Raw genomic sequence first — 22,954 nt, forward strand, 5'->3', positions numbered from 1 at the left:
AAGGTAGACAGAAACTCAGCTGACTACATTATGGCCAATCTTGATGACCAGTGGACAACATTGTCTTGCGAGGGGAAGAAGTTGGAACACTCAAATTGAAGAATGGAGTCAAACAAGGGGACCCCCTCTCCCCAATCCTTTTCAATATGGTCATCGATGAGCTCATTTCCAACCTAAAGATCAGGGTGGGGGTAAAATTCGGTAACGTCAATCTCTCCATTCTGGGATATGCAGACGGCCTGATCCTGATGGCAAATAACACCAAAGATTGCCAATTTTTGCTGATATACGCCTGCCAATTTTTTGAAGCGCGATCTCTGCAGCTCAGTGCCAAGAAATGCACCTCCTTTTCGATGAACGTGGTCCCGTCGAAGAAAAAACTTTTTATTCACCCGACCTCGAAATTTTATGTCAGCGGCTGCCCGATTCCATCGATCAGATCTACTTCCGAAGCCTTCAAATATCTAGGGCATAAATTCACTCATGCTGGAGCAATACCGTGCACAACTTCTAACTTGGGCACGCAGCTTGGGCGTATTATGAAGGCCCCACTAAAACCCCAAAAAAAGCTGGAGATAATCACTCACCATCTTATGCCTCGGTATATACGTTCTCTACAGTCTCCATCAATCACAATGAAGGTCCTCAAAAGAGCGGATCGCCAAATCAGGAGAGCGGTCAAAAAAGTTCTGAGACTGCCAACACACATAATTGACGCTAGTCTTTACACACTCGTTCATCTGGGAAGACTTGGCGTGTTCTCTTTCTCCAGAAAGATTCCCCTGATAATGAAGGGGAGAGTGGATAGGACAAGGAAAGCGTGTGGATGTGGAAGAATAGAATCGCTGTCACTTGTTCTTCAGAAAAGCCCCCTAGGACACACAAAGAGAATAATCCGGCATGACTTCGTGATCAAGAGGTTGGTTCAGGCGACACAAAAGCGCGGATGGGTTATTCAGGAGGAGCCACATATACGGGACACCAGAGGAAGACTAAACAAGCCAGATATGATCTGTGTGAAGGATGATGTGGTGGTGGTGGCAGATATTGGAGTGAGTTGGGAATCTCCCAGACTTCTGTCACAGACATATCTTGTGAAGAAGGCGGTTCACGACCAACCGGAGTTTCTGGTGGTGTTAGCAGAGAGGTACGCTGCCAAGACAATACAGGTTCTGCCCTTCATCATAGGTGCCAGAGGGTTTTGGTGTCGAGAAAGCAGTTCCCTAGAGGGGAACTGAGAGAATGAGAAGGGACCTCGTAATAACAACTTTACGGGGAAGCTGGTCTATACCCACAGATGTTTGCCGCAGGGCGTGGGACTGAATTTTCAATTTTGCTACCTCTGGCAAGATCCACAGAGCGACATCGGTCTTTTGTGCGCGTTGTGTGAGCGTGTGCGGGATATAAGGCCTTTTCTGCTTAGAGTGCGTGGAAGTGGGCTTTCGAGTGCTCAACAAGAATTTAAGCATTATTTCAATAAGAAGGTTCACTGCCTAAATGATTCTGCATGTTTGTGTCAAATCTGTTACGGTTTACATGTTGTTTTATATTATGTATGTTTTGCACACCTACTGTATACAATGCTCATTTATTACTGAATAAAGATCTGTTTAGACGATGTGAATACGCGAGAGTAAACGATTCGAGTGAAGTTCACTAACTCAATATAGACGGTATGTTAATACCAGCGGTTAAACGGCGAGATTAGAAGTCACTCGATTTAGGCGATGTTAATACCCACGGATAAACGGTGGGAGTAGATTTCACTCTCTTGGGATTTCTCTAGATCCCAAACTCACATGGCCACCTTCCCTGTGGGTACGGCGGCAGGGTCCGGTGCCTGCACCACCGGAGAGTTGGAAACGTGTGGTGGGAGCACACGGCTAATAGCCGTCAAGAGAAGGCTCGTTGGGCTGGCTACCCGGCGGGCACATTACCCGGCGCCCCGATCACGCGATCACAGGCCTCGGCGAGGGGGGGGTACGGTTCCGCTTCCCACTCGGAGTTAATGTCAACTCCTCAGGGAACCACTGGTGACGACCCGGCAGATCAGGATTCGAATAACGGACCTCAAACTGATCCTCCCGCAAATCTCGAATTATTTGGCGAATTCGAGGGAGGCAACTTTTTGATTAAAGTTCCATTTCGCGACGCCTCATGTAGTGTCTGTCTCAACACTACACGCGGGAACTTCATGGCGCTTAACATCAATGACGCCATAAGGCATGCTAAGGACTACCACAGGTCACATACCACCACATTTAAATGTAGGGACTGCCACAAGGGGTATGAGTCCAAGCATGCTGCTCTATGCGACGTGCCGAAATGCACGGGACCGAAAGTACCACCACCTAATGCAGTCAGGTGTGAACATTGTCAATGGTACTTTCGATGTCGCATGGGGCTTTCACAGCACGAGAGAACGGCTCATCCCCAAATAAGAAATGAAGCCAGAGCAAGAACCTCCGGAGTCGCTAGGCAGCAGGCTCCCAGCCAGGGAGGCTTCACGGTGGAGGAAGTCAACCTCATGCTGGAATTGGAGCGGAGGTTCTATGGGGACTCTCGTGTTGCCAAAAAGATGGAGGGTTTTTTGAACAGAACCGCTAAGCAGCTAAGGGACAAGCGGGCTCTGTCCTCTTACAAAGCTTTGCGGGATGCGTATCTGCGCGACTATCCGCCGCAGAACGCACCCTCGAGCCACCCTGGTACGGAAAGTGAGGGTAACACTACCGACCAGGAAGGGATCGTTGAGCGATCCGAACCTGCTACTCCTCAGGTACAGGTTCCCGCGATCGAGGTCACTCCAGCACCTGAAGACTTGCCATCTCCAGAAACAGCCGCATGGAGAAAGGGGATACTAGAGCATGCTCTGGCTCACGAGATACCTCAAAACGCCACCCCAGGCAAGTCTGCAGAAGCGGTCCAACTTCTGCGGGACGCCCTCCAATTAGCCTCGGAGCCTGACTATGAGTTTTCACAAGCTCAAGTCGACTTCCTCTACCAGGAGGCTACTTCACACTTCCGCCCAACCGAAGGTGAAGCTGGGGGAGTTCGGGGCAAGGGACGCAGCAGAAAGCGTTTCTTGTACGCCCGGACCCAAGAACTCTATAAGAAAAATCCAGATGAGGTGGCCAAATTAGTCCGCCAAGGAGTGGACTGGGTAGAAGGTTACCAGCAGCCTTCTCTAGCGGACGTGAAGGAGCTTTACTCTAAGCTCTGGGGGAAAACACCGCCGTGTGCGGGGTTGCCTGCGGGCAGAAGTGAGGCCCAGATACCAGCCTCACAAGCTCTTCCCCCTTCACAGTGAGCGAGATTCGGAAACGAATCTCAAGCATGAAACAGTCCACTGCCCCCGGAATTGACGGCATAAGGCGTGCAGCCGCCTCGAGGAAGGGCAACATAGAAGTGCTCCACTTGCTGTACAATCAGTTGCTGCTTACTGGGAAGCTGCCAACAGAGTGGAGTATGAACCGGACCACACTGCTCCCCAAAGAAGGAAAGACCTCACAAAGGCAGAAAATTATAGACCGATTACAATAGCGTCCTTGTTGAGCAGAGCGTTTTGGGGATGCATAGACCAGAAGATCAGGTCCGTGGCCGGATTCACACCCCCGTCAAAAAGGCTTCGTTTCAGAGGCGGGGTGCTTCAATAACATTCACATCCTTGTGGAGTTGCTGCGGCACTCCAAGGCTAACTCAAAAAACCTGGTCGTAACGATTATGGACATAACTAAGGCGTTTGACACTGTCCCACATACCATCTTGGGCGAATCGTTACGCAGAAAAGGCCTTCCACCAGAAGTTGCGCATCTGGTGGAACAGGCATACAAGGATGTGAAGACAAAAATATCCACAAGAGATGCAGATCCAGCGAGGGGTTAGGCAAGGTGACCCCTCAAGCCCATATCAATTTAATGCAGTTTTGGAGCCTTTACTGCTTGAGCTGGAGAGTCAGCCCGGGTATAAAATCTCGAACGATACCCAGATAGCAACGTTGGCTTTCGCGGATGACCCAGTCATCGTCAGCGAAGATGTGCAACAGGCCAACAATCAACTACGCACTGTGGAAGCATACCTAGAGAGGTTAGGTATGAGCATTACTCCATCAAAATGCGTCACCTTCCACATCAAGATGCTGCATAAGACCTGGAGCGTAGTTGACCCCGGGCTGACATTGATGAGTGGGGAACGGATCCCGTACTGCGGTGCGGGCGGCCGCTTTGTGTACCTCGGTGTTGAAATATCCCCTTGGCGGGAATACAATTTGAGAGCATAGAGTCCGACCTTGCCTCAACGCTTAGCAGAGTCCGCAAGCTAGCGTTGAAACCACACCAGAAGGTAGACATCATCTCCACCTACCTAGTCCTCCACTACCTGTATCAGATGGGAATGGCAGCACCATCAATAACGCAAATAAGAAAACTGGACCAGAGATATTGCACTTGCCACAGTCAGTGACCGATAGCATTCTGTACTGTGGTAAGCGAGACGGGGGACTAGGTTTCCCACGACTAGAGACTCAGGTCGTGGGCGCCACTCTTAGGGCGGGATTAAAGTTCGTTACGAACAGCGCCGATCCCGTCATGCAAGCTCTAGCAACCGGAGCTGGCTTGGTGCAACGTCTCGTCAAGCTTGCTCAAGGCGCACGGTTGCGATGGCCCGTTACATATAACGACTTGAAGGCTGTAATGTATAAACTATGCGCATGACCTTATGCTCCCCTAACGTAAAATGAGAACATTTACGATCATTATTGTTCAGTTGTAATATGGTATTATCAACGAATAGATCTAAGAGAAATTGCGTTTTTAATTCCTACAACCTATATCGAATATTGAACTTAAGAACATCACAGTGGCGACAAGGCAAAAACAACAAATTAATTGCAAATATAGTAAGTGAAAATCAGAGCAATGGCTCAAGAAGAAAATTCTACTGGACGGAATGGTCTTATTGGAAAAATTCAAGAATTCAATTTCAACATATCTGATTGGACCATTTATAAAGCAAGACTCGATAATTATTTCGAGGCAAATAACATCACCGGAGTTAAGAGACGAGCGATCTTCCTCAACATGTTGGACGAAGACTCTTATCGTCTTATGTTTGATCAATGCAGCCCAGTGAAGCCGGAACAAAAAAGTTATGAACAGCTGTTAGAAATATTCGATAAACATTTCGCTCCGGTTCATACTCCTTTTGCGGAGAGAATAAAATTTTACGAATCCGAAAGAGGACCGGAAGAATCTCCAAATGAGTGGGTAGCACGTGTGCGAAGATTGGCCATACAGTGTGAATTTGATAACCACCTCGAGACGGTTCTCCGAGATAAATTTATTTGTGGATTTGGTAAGGGACTTGTCTTAGACCGACTTCTAGAAGAGAAAATCACCATTTACCTGGCGGATGCAGTGAAGATAGCCAATCACAAAATGGCGGCACTCTCTTCCTTTGGATGTAAAAATGGCCAGGGCCAGGATGGACAGCAAGACGAAAATCCAGTCAAACAGGAAGTGACGCAAACTACTGAAGCATCATCAGCTTCCTCAGAATTGGGGTGCGCAGTATGTGGACGCAGAGGACACAATAAAGATAAGTGTTATTTTTCAGACTATTCTTGTCATTATTGTAATAGAAGGGACATTTGAAAAATATGTGTATCAAAAAGAAAAAAAGATTCAGGTAGGACGGAAAGTTTAAGAGAAACAATTTTTTGATCGAAGAAAATGCTTTATCTAGTAATTTTACTGTACTCGATATCGACTCTGAACAAGATGAATTACCACTTTATTCACTAACTGATCCAAACGACGAACCATATTGCATCTTGGCTGATGTAAACGGCATTTCAATCAATTTTCAAATAGATACTGGATCTAGCATTAGTGCAATATCCGATAATTAATATTATGAAAAATTTTCAGATGTGAAATTATTACCAACCAACAAAATTTTATGTTTTTACAATGGGGAAAAAATCAAGCCGATAGGTTATTTTCAGGCAAAAGTAAAATGTCAAAAATTAGAAAGAATTTTGAATCTATACGTAATATCAAAAGGTGGGCCACCAATCGTAGGACGAGATTTCTTGAATTATTTTGATATGCAGTTTCGAAATTTTAATTTCATGAAAAAAATGTCAGCCAATGATAGAAAAATTTCGAAATTATTGCAGGAATATAATTCTCTATTTTCCAAAGGATTAGGAAAATTTAACAAAGGTGTTGCAAGTATAAAAATGAAACATTCAAACGTGAGTCCAAAATTTTTCAAGGCACGGCCATTACCTGATGCTATCAGAGATCTTGTTGAACAGGAAATTAATAGACTTGTTGATGTAGGTATCCTGACACCGGTGAGCTTCAGCGAATGGGCGACTCCTGTGGTGCCAATAATTAAGAAAAATGGAGATATTAGGCTATGTGCGGACTTCAAGGTTACAATAAACCCTCACATTCAAGTGGATCAATACCCAATTCCTCGCATAGAGGATCTGTTTGGTAGGCTGCAAGGAAGAGAACAATTCACAAAGTTGGAATTATCACAAGCATACCAGCAGATAGCTGTGGATGAGCCCTCTAAAAGCTCTTAACTATCTCCACACACAAGGGACTCTTCAGGTATAATCGCTCACCTTTCGGTGTATCTTCTGCCCCCTCAAAATTCCAAAAACTATGGAATCCTTGTTGCAGGGTTTTGAGGGGGTGGTGGTGTTTCTCGATGATATTCTGATTACTGGGAAAAATTTCGAAGATCATTTAAATAATTTGAAACACGTTTTTGAAATATTATGGCAGTCAGGTTTTAAATTGGGTCTCAATAAATGTAAGTTTTTTCAGAAACAGGTTGAATATTGTGGATTCATAATTGATAAAGAAGGTTTACATCTCTGTAGAGATAAACTGGATACAATTAAAAAGGCACCCCGGCCGGAAAACGTTAAGCAACTGAAAAGTTTTTTAGGCACTGTTAACTATTATGGGAAATTCATAAAAAATTTGTCAACAATATTATACCCATTATATCATTTACTCCAGAAAAATGTTATTTTTGATTGGATTTAGTACATTATAATGCGAATTTACCCTTGAAATTAATTGTAGATTCTAATAATTATGGGGTAGGGGCAGTGTTGACGCATGTATTTCCATCAGGTATTGAGAAACCCATTGCATTTGCCTCAAAAACCTTGAGCAAAGCCCAACAATCTTATTCACAATTAGAAAAGGAAGCGTTTGCAATAATATTTGGGATTATCAAATTCCATCAATATTTGTATTGTAGGCATTTCACATTGTGTACTGACCATCGTCCATTACTCACTATTTTTAGTCCTAAAAAAGGAATTCCTGAGTATGCGGCTAACAGACTGAGACGATGGGCTGTCATATTATCGAACTATAATTACGAAATAGAATATGTCAAATCACAAGAAAACCAAGCAGATTGGTTGTCTAGGTTACCTACAGAAGATAATACTTTAAACATTGAAGAAAGAAATTCAGGAATAAACATAAATTTTCCTAATATAAGGGCGAAATCTGAAGAAGACCGTATTTTCAAGGCAATTAAGTTATATATTAACAAGGGTTGGCCGTATAAATGTCCAGATGAAACATTGAGCGGTTATTTTTCAAAAACGTTCGAATTGGTGATTCAAGATAATTGTATTTTCTAGAATCATAGAATCTTAATACCAGAGTCATTGCGGATGTTCTTTCTGGAGGAATTACACTCTACACATTTGGGAATTGTAAAAATGAAATCGATTGCAATTGATAAGCAAATAGAGTTGCTCACTAAAAAATGTGAATCTTGCAGTAAACATTTCGCTAGTCCCGAAAAAATTGTATTGCATAATTGGCGTTTTCCACAAGAGCCTTGGGAACGTATACATGTGGACTATTTAGGGCCTTTCAGAAACAAATTTTATTTGGTTGTTATGGATGCTCATACTAAATGGATAGAAGTTTGCGAAACATCCTCAACCAGTTCATTAACGACAATTGAAAATTTACGGAGGATATTTTCCATTTTTGGACTACCTAAAATTTTAGTTTCGGATAACGGCACGTGTTTCACTTCCCAGGAGTTTTCTGAATTTATCGAGAGAAACTGTATCTCCCATATAACTTCACCACCTTACAACCCAGCTTCAAATGGAGCAGCGGAAAATTGTGTCAAGGTGATCAAGGGTGCCTTGACGAAAGCTCTTTGTATAGACTCCAAGTCAACTAGCAACCAGATTCTCTGCAGATTTTTACTAGATTACAGAAATACACCTCACTGTACCACAGGAGTCAGTCCAGCGAATTTAATATTTGGTCGATCATTGAGAACAAAATTTGATATAATTAATCCTAATGCAAAGGCAGAAATAGTAGATAAGCATCATATAGTTGATAAGGTAGCTAGGAATAACATTAAACAAAAAAATTATTATAAAGGAAAGAAAAATGTGAGTTATTCATTAGGTGAAGTAGTATTAGTAAGAGATTATAGGAATAGGCCAAACATTTCTTGGATTAAAGGCATTGTTCATAAAAGGATAGGAAAATGTACTTATTTTATAGAAGTCCCTGAATTGAAACTGACCTGGAAACGTCACGCCAACCAAATCAGAAAAACATTTCAAATGGAAACTTTCACATCTGACGTCATATCCAATTCAGAAAATAGTTCTATAGAAACAAATTGTAATCAAAATGTATCTAATACTAATACAAGCAGTGAAAATACCGATGAAAATAATACCCGGCAAAACAATTGTTCTTCTGAAACCCAGGCCAATACAATTTCTGTTTTAAGACCTAAAAGAGCAATTAAACCCGTAGAGCGTTATGGCGTTGATTCCAAATTTAGCCATAAGTAGTTGAAATTATAATGTTTTATGACATTATGTATATACTCAAAGTAATTTAACTCCCAATATATCCAATATATATGATGGAATAAAAGAGAAGATCAGAAAATTTTTTCATCCATTCCCATAACCCCTTATTCTAATTGTATTATGTATATAGTTATTAAGATCTAAATTGATTATTGCTTATTTGTGATATGTATTTTTTTTTTGAAGGGGGAGATATCTGTAATGTATATACTATGCGCATGACCTTATGCCCCCCTAACGTAAAATGAGAACATTTACGATCATTATTGTTCAGTTGTATTATGGTATTATCAACAAATAGATCTAAGAGAAATTGCGTTTTTAATTCCTACAACCTATATCGAATATTGAACTTAAGAACATCGCAAAGGCTTACAAAAAAAGGGCAAGGAAACAAGAGCTTGCGCATTGGGCCAGCTTAGGTTCGCAAGGGAAATCGGTCGCGGCCCTCACCAACGACCGAATAGGAAATGCATGGCTTTACAGTCCTTCACTCCTGAAGCCATGCAGATACATTACCGCTCTCCAAATGCGAACCAACTCATGTCCGAACCGAGTGGCGTTAAACAGAGCTGTGCCCCAACCGGATCTCAATTGCCGCCGGTGTGGTACCAAGCTTGAGACACTTGGCCACATACTGGGTGAATGTACTGGCACTAAGGCAAGACGAATCCGAAGACACAACGAGATTAGCGACCTCGTTGTGGATAAGTTAAGAAAGCAGAGTCCACAGGTAGTTGTGATCGACGAGCCGAGGCTAAATCACCCAGTGAGGGGGAATCTCAAACCGGACTTGGTGGTGAAGTACCGAGAAAGGGTCTTTGTGGTCGACGTTACGGTCCGCCACGAGGATGGGGACTCTCTTGCGCGAGGACGCACCGACAAGGTACAGAAATATAGCTCGTTGCTACCTGACCTCCAGCGACGGTTAGGAGTGACCGCTGGAGAAGTCCTGCCAATTGTGGTAGGAACGAGGGGAGCGATGCCCAGGGAGACGATTTCATCGGTAGCCAGTCTCGGCTTTAGAGATAAATCGACTTTGAAGACGATTTCGATTATCTCCTTGCGCTGCTCCATAGAGATCCTCCATGTGTTCCTGGATTATGACGCTCCCCTCCGTCGCCATGGGTTCAGGCGACGCGGGCAGGAAGACCCCCGGCATCTTCCTGGGCCCTAAAGCCTCATTCGAACAAAGAAAGACGTTAGCGGCTATGTTTTTGGCTCGTCCTTTGTGAGTCTGTGCTGCATGTTAATTTATTAGTTTATTTTAACATTATTAGTGGTGTCCCATATACAATGTGTGTTTAGGTGGTACCCCTATTGGTACTCACCTATTTTACCATTGTCAAGCCATACTTTGGGTAGAGTATGAGCGCGTCTATAAGCCAATGCATATTCCGCGAGTCGTGTCGTCAGGAGGGGGCCTGAGGCACGGCGGCGAGCGGGTAGTCTCCAAAGAGATACCAGGCTGCAACCTCCGCGTGGTTTTTTCCGGTAACGAATCTCGGACTCGGCTAATGCCGTTTTCCTCCGGAATGAGGAAACTCGCTTGTCCTTATTTTTCCTACCGTACGCAGACCACCTTGGCAGTCGCACCAATCCATGAATGAGGTGCTAGAAGGTAGGAGCAAGAGAATAAGGTGTACTGTCGGAGCCAACCGGGGGTAGACCTGGGTCTAGGTCTGCTCTGGGTAGCCATATACCGAATAGTAGTCAGTTAAAAATAACAGCGTCGACCGTGCTGGAAGTAAGGAGCCCAGCTCTGAAGAAGATAGACGATGTTAATACCAGTGGTTAAACGGCGAGATTAGAATTCACTCAATATAGGCGATGTGAATACCCGCGGATAAACGGTGGGAGTAGATTTCACTCATTTAATATAGAAGATGTACATACGCGCGGGTAATCGGCGTGAGCAGAAGTCCAACTTGCAACCTCCTCGTGGTGAGAGTCGGTAACGTTCCCCGGAACGGCTGATAGCAAGCAATGTCCGTGTGCGTCGTAACACACCGACGTCACGGGGCCGGTGGCGCGGCGAGCACAACAGCGAGCGACGGACAAAGGGGCACCCCCCCTCAAGTGGCCGACTCCGCCGAGAATCTCGGCGTTCGGCGCTCAGCTCAAGCGGAGAGGCACTGGGGTACTGTTCCTCGGGCTGGTGTGGGTTAGCAGCCCTCACCGGTCTTTACAGATAGCAGCTCAAGATTTAGGAGGAGTAAATCGGTGGTGTACTCGGAGCCCCGCCCTGCTATCGACGGACTCCGGGGGCACCCGGTCCGATCAAGGTTCTCGGTCCACAGAACAATCTCGAACACCTGAGATAACGTGTCCAGTGTGCGTCCCCCAGCGTTCCTTTGACACCACGCGGGGACTGGCCAATCACATGCGCACACACCACGTCCCAGAGCAGGCGACTGGCCTGGCAAACCAGGAACCGTCTGGGGCATGGGCCCGAACAACGGCAAGCGGTGACTTTGTGTGTCATTTGTGCGATCCCGCAAGGGCATTCGCATCAAGGATTGGCCTAGGTGTACATAGGCAAAGGGCCTATGCCGCTGGTTGAGCGGAGAAATCGGGGATACTCCGCGGAAGAGATGAGGATTGCTGCGGCGGAGGAGGCGTATGTGAACAAGTTTGGTCGGGACAGACAGGGCCGTGAGGTCAAGTTTGTCAATGTCTTCCTGAGTCGTTTTTTCCCAGGAAGAACAATTGACTCCCTTAAGAGTATGAGGAGACAACCGGCTTATAAGGCATACCTCCAAGATGTCGCTACCTTACTCTCTTCTGCTGCGGCTTCCTCCGATCCTTCTGGAGTCCCTGATGTACCGCTTGTGACCATTGTTGAGGAACAGGAGCCTCCTCCGACTGCTTCCGTACCCAACGAAGACCCATACCTTTTAGCGGCAAGAGGTCTGTTGCCCAAGGTACAAGAGTCCGCTTATCCGGGCTCTGACATGCTGGTCTCGTTGGTGGATCACATTGAGAGCGGCCAAGACCCGTCAGAGATGATAGTGGCCTGCCTCAAAGCCATGATACTATCCTATGGCAAAAGCAAACGAAAGTATGTGAGGAGAAGGAAAGCCGTACCGCCTTCTAATAGGGATACTAGAAGGCGCAAGGAATTTGCCTCGATACAGTCTCTTTTCGAAAAGAACATGTCGAGGGCCGCCAAACAGATTTTGGACGGGGGAGGTGTAACATCACAACCATCTCTAGAGTCGATGGTGAGCTATTGGGAGCCAATGCTCACTATACCCTCAACCCCGGTACCACAGAAACCTAGTCTGCCTGAACATCTGCAGAAATCTGTTACCGCTCTGCCAATAAGCGAGAGCGAGATCAAAGCGGTTAAAATTCCTAACGACTCTGCTCCTGGAATCGACGGCATAACATTAACCATGTGGTCCAATGTTCCACCAGCCCATAGAGCGCTTCTCTATACTTTGTGTTGTACCTGGGATCCTTTCCCAAACAAATTCTAAAGAGTAGAACGATTTTAGTTCCCAAAAAGTCGGCGAGTACCGAGCCCGCTGATTTTAGGCCAATCAGCATTGCGTCGGTCATAGTACGCCAGTTACACAAGATACTGGCCAGGCGATTTGTGGTTACCGGCATCATTGATGAGAGACAGAGATGCCTTGATGACGGCTGTGCAGAAAACGTCTCTGTACTAGCTGCCGTCCTCCATCACGCCAGGGAACATCTAAAAGAGTTGCATCTAGTGTCTCTAGATGTAGCTAAGGCGTATGATTCGGTCAGTCATCAGGCGATAACATCTGCCCTGACCGAGGCTGGGCTACCCGACAGGCTCGTGAGGTATGTCGCTGACACATATTCGAGCAGTAGTACTGTCTTGGAGTGTGGCGGCGAGAGGTCGAAGGAGATCCCAGTGAGTGGAGGCGTTCGACAGGGCGATCCAATGTTCAGCATTTTGTTCGCATTGGTGGTGGATAAGGTGCTCCGCTCGATCCCTCCCCAAGTGGGGTACAGTGTCGGACGAGACGGATTAATGCGGGCGCCTATGCTGACGACATTGGCCTTCTAACATCCTCGAAGGCGGGCATGACCATCGCGCTCAAGGCGGTTGAGCGAGCCGCTCTCGAGCAAAGGTTAACATTCAAACCTAATAAGTGTGTAGCTACCTCTTTGGTACCTTCAGGTACAGACAAAAGACCAAAGTTCTCACCCGGGCACAGTTCCAGCTCATAGGGGGCGACCCCATACGTCAACTCGGCTCTTCGGACGAGTGGAGGTATTTAGGGGTCAACATAAGCCCCCAGGGACTGCGAAAAATCAGCCCTTCCATTGAGGATGAGATTGAGACAATATGAAGAGCTCCACTTAAGCCGCAGCAACGCCTCAAGATCTTGCGTTGCTTTTAAGTGCCCAGGTATTACCACACGTTTGTATTATCCGGTTGCTCGCGCGTTAAAAACGGCGGGCTCGGGATTCCTGCATTCGTTTCCACGATCCCAGGAATGCTCAGAGTGAGGTCTGTCTCCAACACTGAGTGGTCCGGCATAAAATGGGCTGGGCGGAAAAGGCTCTGTCCTTTTCTCTGCAGAACATCGCAAACAGTACTAGGCCAGGAGGCCATATGCCTCCAACGATAGTGACGAGCTGCGGGAGAGTGCAGGGTGTTGGGCCTCCACTAAGTGGATCGATGCTGGCAGCACGGGCATACCCGGAAGGGACTATTGCCAATACCATCACGTGCAGGTCAACAGTCTGCCATCCCGAGTTCGTACTTCTAGGGGTCAGAGAACAGCCCTCACTAACATCAATTGCAGGGCTGGGTGTCGTAGCACGGAGACAACGGCGCATGTGATACAAACTTGTTTGCGAACCCACGGGGGAAAAATCAAGCGTCACAATGCCGTGTGCAACACACTCTCTGGCTTCTTCAGGAAGAAATGCATTTCTTCCATTAATTTGGATTCTCCATTTGTTGCACCATTTCAGTAATTCATCTATGGTTTCCTGCAGTCTCTGGTGTAATTATCTCTGGGCGTCGATGTCTGAACGCTATTCCTGTGTCACCTGCGTACAAGGTGAGCATATTTCTAGCATTCTTCGGGATATCATAAACGTATATTACGTCCAAGCAGAGGTCCAAGTACCGATCCTTGAGGCACTCCCGCTTCGTCTATCTTCACATAAAAGTTTCTATTACTCAGATAGTTCCTTATAAGTATATAATTATCATTATTTTAATAATGATTTCGGTTTCCGGTGGTTCCGTCAACAGTTCTTCGTTTGCCTCCACTTTTTCTTCTAGATCTTCATTGCCATCATCATTTCTGTAGTTTATACTGGTTTCTCTCTCAATTGAGTCGGCAAGTGCTTCGGCTTTTGCACGTCTCGTATATACTATTCCGTTTGCTCCATGCAGTGAAGGTATAACTGTCCGTTCTCGTCGTAAGCGTTTTTGCATTTTCCAAGCCGAGTGATCTATTGTATTCAGTTCCCTTAATCTCTTGTGCCATCTGTTATTACGCAGTTCTGTTAAAGCATTTTTCAATATCTGACTATGCTTATTCAGTTTTTTCTCGTCTTCTTCTCTTTTTGTTGTTCTGTAGATTTTTCTGAGTATTCTGTTCTTTTTTATCTTATATCCCTTGGCGTATCGACATGTGAATGTTTCGGAATTGGTTTTCTCATTCTCTTGGTGCTTCATCTAATTAATCCCGGTTGTTCATTTGGGGAATTTCCGTGATTTTCTCCTGAAGTAAATTCTTATATTTCTCCCAGTCTGTGCGATCCTTGGTTTGTGTTAAATGCAGCAGTGATGGCCTATTTTGCCGACTTCCATTTGATTGCCACATACGGAATATTCCAATGGGGTATGTCAACTCACGCAGGCGACATCCTCATTCTCCAGAAAAACGCAGTAAGAACAATATTGGGCCTTAAACGAACAGATAGCTGCAGGAATGCGTTTCAGCAGATCCATATACTTACCATACCGGCAGCCTATTCATTTTATTTATTTATTTGAGACAATAGGAGTACAAACAGGTAAAACCCTATTCAATACTCAAAGTTTAGGAATGTAGTAGGTATATCATACAAATATTTATTTACATATGATGAAATGATTCCAGTTATTCTATGAACTAAAAAAAATATCATCATTCAGAAATTGAGAGTATCGATGATATAAATGACTTGAAACTTTTCAGGACTAAAACTGACTTACTGCAAATTCCAATTGAAGAGATGAAAGGTAAAAATTATTTACTTGAAGAAAATAATGCCCTTTTGCGAGAAAAAACTTCATTTCTTGAGAAAAAAATGTCCGATATCAGTGAAATTTCAATCGTCAACAAAGGTAAACAGTACGAGAGACTTCAAGGTCAATATTCTCGCGGGATCACAGAAGCAGACAACCGGTCAGTTCACAACAATCAACGTCATAACTTAACCTCTAATGAACAAACAACAACAATTACGAATGAGAAACAAGATATTTCGTACGCAAAAGCTCTCGATAGGATGAATGAGAAGAGAAATGAAGTGGCAAATTCCAATGATGAAACACCTTGGGAGACAGTGCTCAAGAAAACACCTCGCAAAAGAAGAACAACAACAATTTCATCACAAGGTACGAAGAAAACGGAAAATGATTCAAAGATAAAAGGGGCAATAAGACGCAAATGGCTCTATGTTCGGAGGATAGAGGGATAGCCCGTTACAGCACACGAATTGAAAGATTATCTCTCACAAATAGTTGATACGAAATTTATAGATGTGAAGAAATCAAACACCAAAGGTCTCAACTACGCTTTCAGTGTTGGTGTACCTGAAAATATTCACAGCAGCTTAACAAATGGAGATGTCTGGCCAGAAGGTGCAGTTATAAGGGAGTTCAATGTTAAGAATTTTTTCAATCGGAAGATACAGGAGACATTGGGATGAAATACAACCAGTGCAGATCCTCTTCAAATTCTAATAAAAGGTATAAAGAAACAGTCACTTTGATACATCAAAATGTAGAGTCTTTAGGTACATCATTCTCAGCTTTACAACAACTTGTGAAAGAGCAGGATCCTGACATCACTGCGATAACCGAGCATTGGAAAAGTCAACATCAACTGAAATTATACAAATTTCAAAGTTATAAACTAATCTCTAGTCATTGTAGAAACATTGACGAACATGGAGGGTGTGCTATTTTTTGTAAGGATAATATTTCATGTAAAATACGTCCAGATTTCGAAATCTTTATTGTAGATCATATAATTGAGTTCACTTGCATCCAATTTAACACTTTTAACTCTAGATTTTTTGTATTTTGTATGTATAGACCTAACACACCACCACAAGCTAGTGTTGAAATTTTTCTTGATGGTATTGAATCTATTTTGGGTAAATGCCTTGTTGAAAACGTTCATTTCATACTGGCGGGCGACTTTAATGTCGATCTGATGACGGATTCCAAATCAAGGGAAGATTTTATGAATTTGGTGGAAAGTTATGGTGCAATTGCAATTATTATGGAGCCAACTAGAGTTACTGAACACTCTGCTTCCTGTCTAGATAACATAATAACAAATATTGTAGGGGTGAGTCTCTGGTATTGAATTCTCATTTGTTTGATCACTTCTCAGGGAAGTTTACTTTACCTGTCTTATTGCAACTTCAGCAGCATGAAAAGGTTAGATGTAGAAAAGTCAATACCGAGACAATGACAATTTTCAATGAATATCTGTCTCGTGAAATGTGGAATAACATCACCACCACTTCAAATTTGGATGCCAACAAGATTGGAATGAATTTGCTAAAATTTTCAGAGCCCATTTTGAGGCCAGCTTTCCACTGGTAGAATTTCCTGCACAATATAAAGACAAGTTCAACTTTCGTGAAAATACAGCAATAATGTCAATAAAATCATTGCTAGATAGAGTTCATACTGTTTCTAGTGTAAAGCCCGAGTTTGCGAATCGATACAAAAAAATTAAACACCTTTATGATGAAGCAATCATTCGTCACAAACACAAATTCTATAACGAGAAAATAGTAAATTCCTCCAATAAGTCGAAAACAGTTTGGAAAATTGTCAATAATTTAACAGGAAAAAAAGAAAAAAACCAAATGAATATTTCCATGATTGGTGAGCCCACTGATTTGGCTAATGATTTCAATGCTCACTTTGTAGAGACTGCAAAAGACTTAACTAAGGATTTTAGAATATCAAGCAATCACTTAAAGACACAAGGTTTCCATAACATAAGTCATTTTTTATTTTTGATATCGAGGAATCTGAAGTTATTGCAGTGGTTAGAAAAATGAAAAATGGTTCATCATTTGGACATGATCAAATACCAATATCAGTAATAAAGGGTTGGATAGATAATATTGTGAAACCATTATGTGTAATCTTAAATAAATCATTTACAATAGGAATATTTTCAGATGAATTAAAGGTAGCGGTAGTTAAGCCTTTACATAAAGAAGATGATCCTGAGAACTTCAATAATTATAGGCCAATCAGTCTGCTTACATCTTTTCCCAAAATTTTTGAAAATATACTTCCCTGTCGACTGTTGGACTAACTCAGCAAGTTCCAACTTTTGAACCCCAGTCAACACGGCTTCTTACGAACGTCGAAATACGGAAACGGCAATCTACGAGCTCACACAGACAGTTCTGAATGCATTAGACCAGGGCGATATCCCCATAGGACTTTTCCTGGATCTGTCGAAGCGTTTGACTGTGTAGTACATGAACTACTACTGATGAAGCTTGGTATTAGAGGTTGTCAACTTGATCTTTTCAAGAGTTACCTTCAAGACAGGAAGCAGAGAGTTCTCATGCAGATTAATGATGTGCAATATACAGGGTGTCCGGGAAATAACCATACCATACTCTTACCAGAGATAGAGTTGGACTAGCTGATTACGGATTGATTATGAAAAATTAATTTCTGGATTTCCCTAGAAAGCTACAGGGTGATTTTCCAACTTCATGGAAATACTTAGACCATCATAAAATCCAAACTTATTGACGGATATTATTTAAACTTGGGAGGTTATTGACAAATGCTAAGGTTGAGTTAGAAAGATATGAATTATTCCATTATTCCAGGGCCGGACTCATTAATCTTCATTTAAAGTGTTCAGGGTAAAAAAACACTTTTTATTTCAAATTACAAATAATTGATTCCCCTTTTAGGAAGAAGCTAAATTATGCTTCAATTTTTGGTATCACTCAAAGTTGTCACATCAACAATTATTTTTTTATGAATTTTTGAATTTGGATAAAGTTCGAAAAATTGAATTTTTCACCATGAAGGGAACTGAAAATCGCATGTTTGAATATAAAATGCGAAAGTATTAGTAGAAAACTTACAAAAAAGTTCAGAGCTTCAATAAGCACTTCAATAACGAAACAATAACTAAAATACAGTAAAGAGTATCCAATAAAAATAAAAATAGGAACGAATTCATTGTTGATTCAACGATATTTCAAAAGTGGTTCGAAATGAAAACCATTCTCTTGTATACATTTCTTTTGCCGAATTTTCAAATTGGATACAGCCTTCCGAATCATATCGCCATTATTTCTTAAAATATCGCAACAGTTGATTATTCTGTTCATCAGCTGTTCTCTTGACTGGAAGAAGTGTAACTTTGGTCTATATCATTGTTGTCGAACACCCGGTATACATAAGAATAATTTTGAAATATGCTTCTGAATACCGTATACACATCACCAGTTTTTTTCTTCAAAATACCTTCATTTACTCCCTCAAAATGAAATCCGCGTCTGGGGTGGCCACCCAGTATATCAACAAATTATTATAGTCTTCTTCGCCTTCAGTGACTTTTTTAAGAAAATTTTTTATTTATTTTCGACCTGCACGAGATGACTAAGTCCTGTTCAGGAAAATAAATTGCAATTTTCGAACTTTATCCAAATTAAGAAATTCATAAAAAAATACTTGTTGATGTGACAACTTTGAGCGATACCAAAATTGAAGCGTAATTTAGCTTCTTTCTAAAAAGCGTAATTCGAAATTCAAAGTGTTTTTTTTTTACCCTGATCACTTTAAATGAAGATTAATGAGTCCGGCCCTGGAATAATTGATATCTTTCTAACTCAACCTTAGCATGTGTCAATAACCTCCTAAGTTTCAATAATATCCGTCAATAAGTTTGGATTTTATGATGGTCTAAGTATTTCCATGAAGTTGGAAAATCACCCTGTAGCTTTCTAGGGAAATCCAGAAATTAGTTTTTCATAGTCAATCCCGTAATCAGCTAGTCCAACTCTATCTCTGGTATGAGTATGTACAGTTACTCCCCGGACACCCTGTATGTCTGATGAAGAGAATAATCAAACTAGGTATAATACAGGGCAGCATTTTGGGCCCCCTTCTTTTCATTATTTACATCAATGATCCAGTCCCTATCTTGAATAATACAAGGGTAGTACCATTGGACTATGTTGATGATAAGAATTTAATCATCATTTCTGATCAAATGGTGAAAGAAGGTGAATGAATGGTGTATCGAAAACGCGTTGATATTGAATACCTACTGAGAAAACCGAAGTCATGCTTTTCACCACAGAAAGGTCACCCCTGCAGTGTTCTGATTTTAGCTATGGTGATCAGATTAAGAAATTTTCTGGAACAGTTAAATTTCTGGGATTGTTTATAGATGGTTTCATGAAGTGGAAAGTGCATACTGGCTATGTTATAGGAAAGTTAAGTTCTGTAGACGAGATTAGAATTCACTCAATATAGGCGATGTGAATACCAGCGGATAAACGGTTGGAGTAGATTTCACTCACTTAATATAAAAGATCTAAATACGCGCGGGTAAACGGCGTGAGTAAAATTCACTCACTTAATATATATATATATATATATATATATATTCTTTTGAAAAAGAGTGTTAATTGTAAACTTTTACAATCTGAAAATAACAATGAAACGGGTGTAAAGAAATGGAACAAGAGACAGATCCTAAAAACCTGTTTCTCGTTCCAGATCTCAGTGTAAGCAGAGGAAAAATGTCAACGGGGTACCATACATATCTTCGTATGATACATGAAAAAAACAGAGATAAAAACCTCAGAAAAAACTCTCTGTTTGCCCGTATAAGTGTGATGATGATGTATTTGTGTAAAGAATAAGCTGAAAATAATTGAAATTGAAGGACATCTTCTTCATATGACAAAATCCAAAAACTTCTTCCCATTCTTTCTACTATGATGGTTGACGAAGAATAATCTGAAAACAAAAAAGAAAGAAAAAAAACGAGAGGGGTGTATTGAATTTTATATTACTCATTAAATAATTTTGAAATTAGTAACCCAACTCAAAAAAGAATCGGTAACCGAATGAATACCTTCGAAACCACCCTGAAAACGATATATTCGACAACTCTTTACCAAGTGGTCTATAGAATATAGAACATGTGAATACGCGCGGGTAAACGACTTGAGTAGAATTCACTAACTTAATATAGACAATGTTAATACCAGCTGTTTTGAATTCATAAAATTAGAATTTTATTTGTTTTTTTATTGCGTTTTTCACCTTGTTGGCAGTGAGGGCGATAAACAGAATCGCACTCCATATGGTTTACGACTGAAAATGATTCTTCCGATAAGCAGTCAGTTGAATTCACGCATCCACGGGTGACACGTTTCGTTGCGACCGCCTTTCACGCTGTTTTTTCGAACGTTCAATTAATTTAGGAGTATTTGGACCGGAGTGATTCCCAACGGCCTAGTTATTTCTGGAGATTAAGAAGACTGGGAAATTCCCGCGCTACAACTGGCAGCTCAGAGGGCCCTCTTCCACCTTGTACAGGATACCACCAAGGTAAGTGCGCTTCTTTTGGCCCAATTATTATTTCTGCCTTGTTACTTCATTCAGTACAAACATCGCCTATAGATCACGCAAAGCGGAAAAGTTCCAGAAAAACCACCTTGGCGATATACGTCCAGTTTTCTCCCCGGTCGCTCTCGAAGGAGGGTACGCTTATTCTTATTTTATATACCCTCAACTTCGCACACCAGCGGTTAAACGACGAGATTAGAATTCACTCAATATAGGCGATGTGAATACCCGCGGATAAACAGTTGGAGTAGATTTAACTCACTCAATATAGAAGATCTGAATACGCGCGGGTGAACGGCGTGAGTAATATTCACTCACTTAATAGAGAAGATGTGAATACGCGCGGGTAAACGACTTGAGTAGAATTCACTAACTCAATATAGACGATGTTAATACCAGCGGATAAACGGTTGGAGTAGATTTCACTCACTTAATATAGAAGATCTAAATACGCTCGGGTAAACGGCGTGAGTAGAATAGGGACGATAAGTCGTGACGTCATATTTAGGTTGGTACCTTTCAAAATATATCTGTCATTACTTTCCGTTTCCAAACAAACCGGTTTCACAAAGGCGATATTTTCAGAAATGATATTTCTAAAGTATCTACTACCATGTAAGTAATTTTAGGTGAGTTTTCTAATTTGGTACTTAATTCTTAACCAACCTATAAAAAAAAACCCATGTATTTGTCATATTTATAACATTATGCAGAGATGTTCGTAAATTGATAGGTTATAGCTGTTTCGTTTGATTTTTGCATATTTATTTCAAAAATTTCTTTTAATGTTCTTAACAGCCATGAATGATTGAAAAGAAAAAGAAGAATGTGAATTTATTTCAGTTACTCACTGTTAGATACTACAAGATTTTCGAAAATGTGTTTATTTCTTCAGTCTTGTAGTTGTCTTCTTAGTGTTATTTCGAGATTTAAAATGGCATCAAAGCACGTTATCAGGCTGTCCGAAGTAATAAACTTCTTTGAAGACGAAGATAAATTAGTGAAGAAAGGGGAAAATGCTGTTGAATCAGGGCATGTGATTAATATGATGTTTGATAGTGATCTTCATGTAGTTCGTGGAAAGATGCATGCCAGCATGAGAGACCGACAATATAATGTTGAGGTATAATATAGACTAATTTATTGCTTCTTATTTTATTCTTTTGTAATAGGATTTAGTGGATGGAGATACTGGCTGCACCTTGTTACCTATATTCTGGTATTGTTTTAATGTTATTATTATTCCTTTATACATGTAGTTCTTTTTATTTTTCAGATAGAATTTGATATTGATTGGTCAGTAAAATCAGGAAAGTGTGACTGCCCACGTGGACAATTACGTTGTCATCACATGGCAGCATTGCTGCTTTTTGCTCGAGACAACATTTCAGTTACTGATAAGGAGTGTGCTTGGAACAAATCAAAACAATCACAAGAGAAAAACGTTAAAAAGTTAAGAGATATGTATCCTGCCAAGCCGCACAGGTCAACTGACAGGAATTTAACAGAAGAAGAGATAAAAGTTTTCAAGAACAAGCTTTCTGTTTTTGATGGTGCTGTTGGATTCTCTTGGCTGTTAGCGGATGAAATATCATCAGAAGAATCATTCATTATTAATGTGGAAGATATTCTTTTCAGCCAAGAGTATTTAATAGCACAGAACAGAACCGAGTTTTTTGAAGACAAAATCAAATTAGAGGAAAACGATGCCAACAAAATAGCTGAGCTCACAATTGGACAGTCCGAGAATGCTAAGTGGCTGTTGGCTCGGAAAAATCGATTAACGGCAAGCAATTTTGCAGTTGTATTGGCAGCCTGTAGTAGGCAGCGTTATCCTCCCAGTCTTTTCAAACGTCTTTCAGGTACTTTAATTTCTGTTCATTTTGAAGTTAGAGCTAGTTTTTTTTTCAATTGATATCTTTATTATTAAGAAAAATTATTTACAGGTGCATATAATCTAGAAAATATAAAAGCCATACAATGGGGGAAGCTTCATGAAAAAAAAGGCATCGAAGCTCTGGAGGAAGCACTTGGTGTTGAAGTCATTCCCACTGGACTGTGGTTAGACAAGTGTGGCTTCTTAGGTGCTAGTCCGGATGGATTTATAGGAGAAGATCAACTTGTTGAGGTTAAATGCCCCTATAAGTTCAGAGATGTCACTGTATTAGAAGGATTGAAAAGTACTCATGACTACATAATAAAAGCAG

The 22,954-nt window shown here is 41.8% G+C and overlaps 2 protein-coding genes across 2 annotated transcripts; both read left to right on the forward strand.

Moving 5' to 3' along the window:
• The first annotated feature begins 4,913 nt into the window (after positions 1-4,913).
• On the forward strand, positions 4,914-6,592 carry LOC123317833. The gene is made up of 2 exons (XM_044904445.1): positions 4,914-5,564; positions 6,275-6,592. Exons 1-2 carry the CDS (start codon positions 4,914-4,916, stop codon positions 6,590-6,592), a joined length of 969 nt encoding a protein of 322 aa, XP_044760380.1.
• A 14,645-nt stretch (positions 6,593-21,237) lies between these two features.
• On the forward strand, positions 21,238-22,945 carry LOC123317834. Its single transcript, XM_044904446.1, has 4 exons — positions 21,238-21,362; positions 22,024-22,609; positions 22,694-22,882; positions 22,929-22,945. The coding sequence occupies exons 2-4, from the start codon at positions 22,099-22,101 to the stop codon at positions 22,943-22,945; spliced, it is 717 nt and encodes a 238-aa protein (XP_044760381.1). The 5' UTR covers positions 21,238-21,362; positions 22,024-22,098.
• The last annotated feature ends 9 nt before the right edge of the window (positions 22,946-22,954 follow it).

The sequence above is a fragment of the Coccinella septempunctata genome, chromosome 7 (assembly GCF_907165205.1).
Source record: "Coccinella septempunctata chromosome 7, icCocSept1.1, whole genome shotgun sequence".
NCBI classification, from domain to species: Eukaryota; Metazoa; Arthropoda; class Insecta; order Coleoptera; family Coccinellidae; genus Coccinella; species Coccinella septempunctata.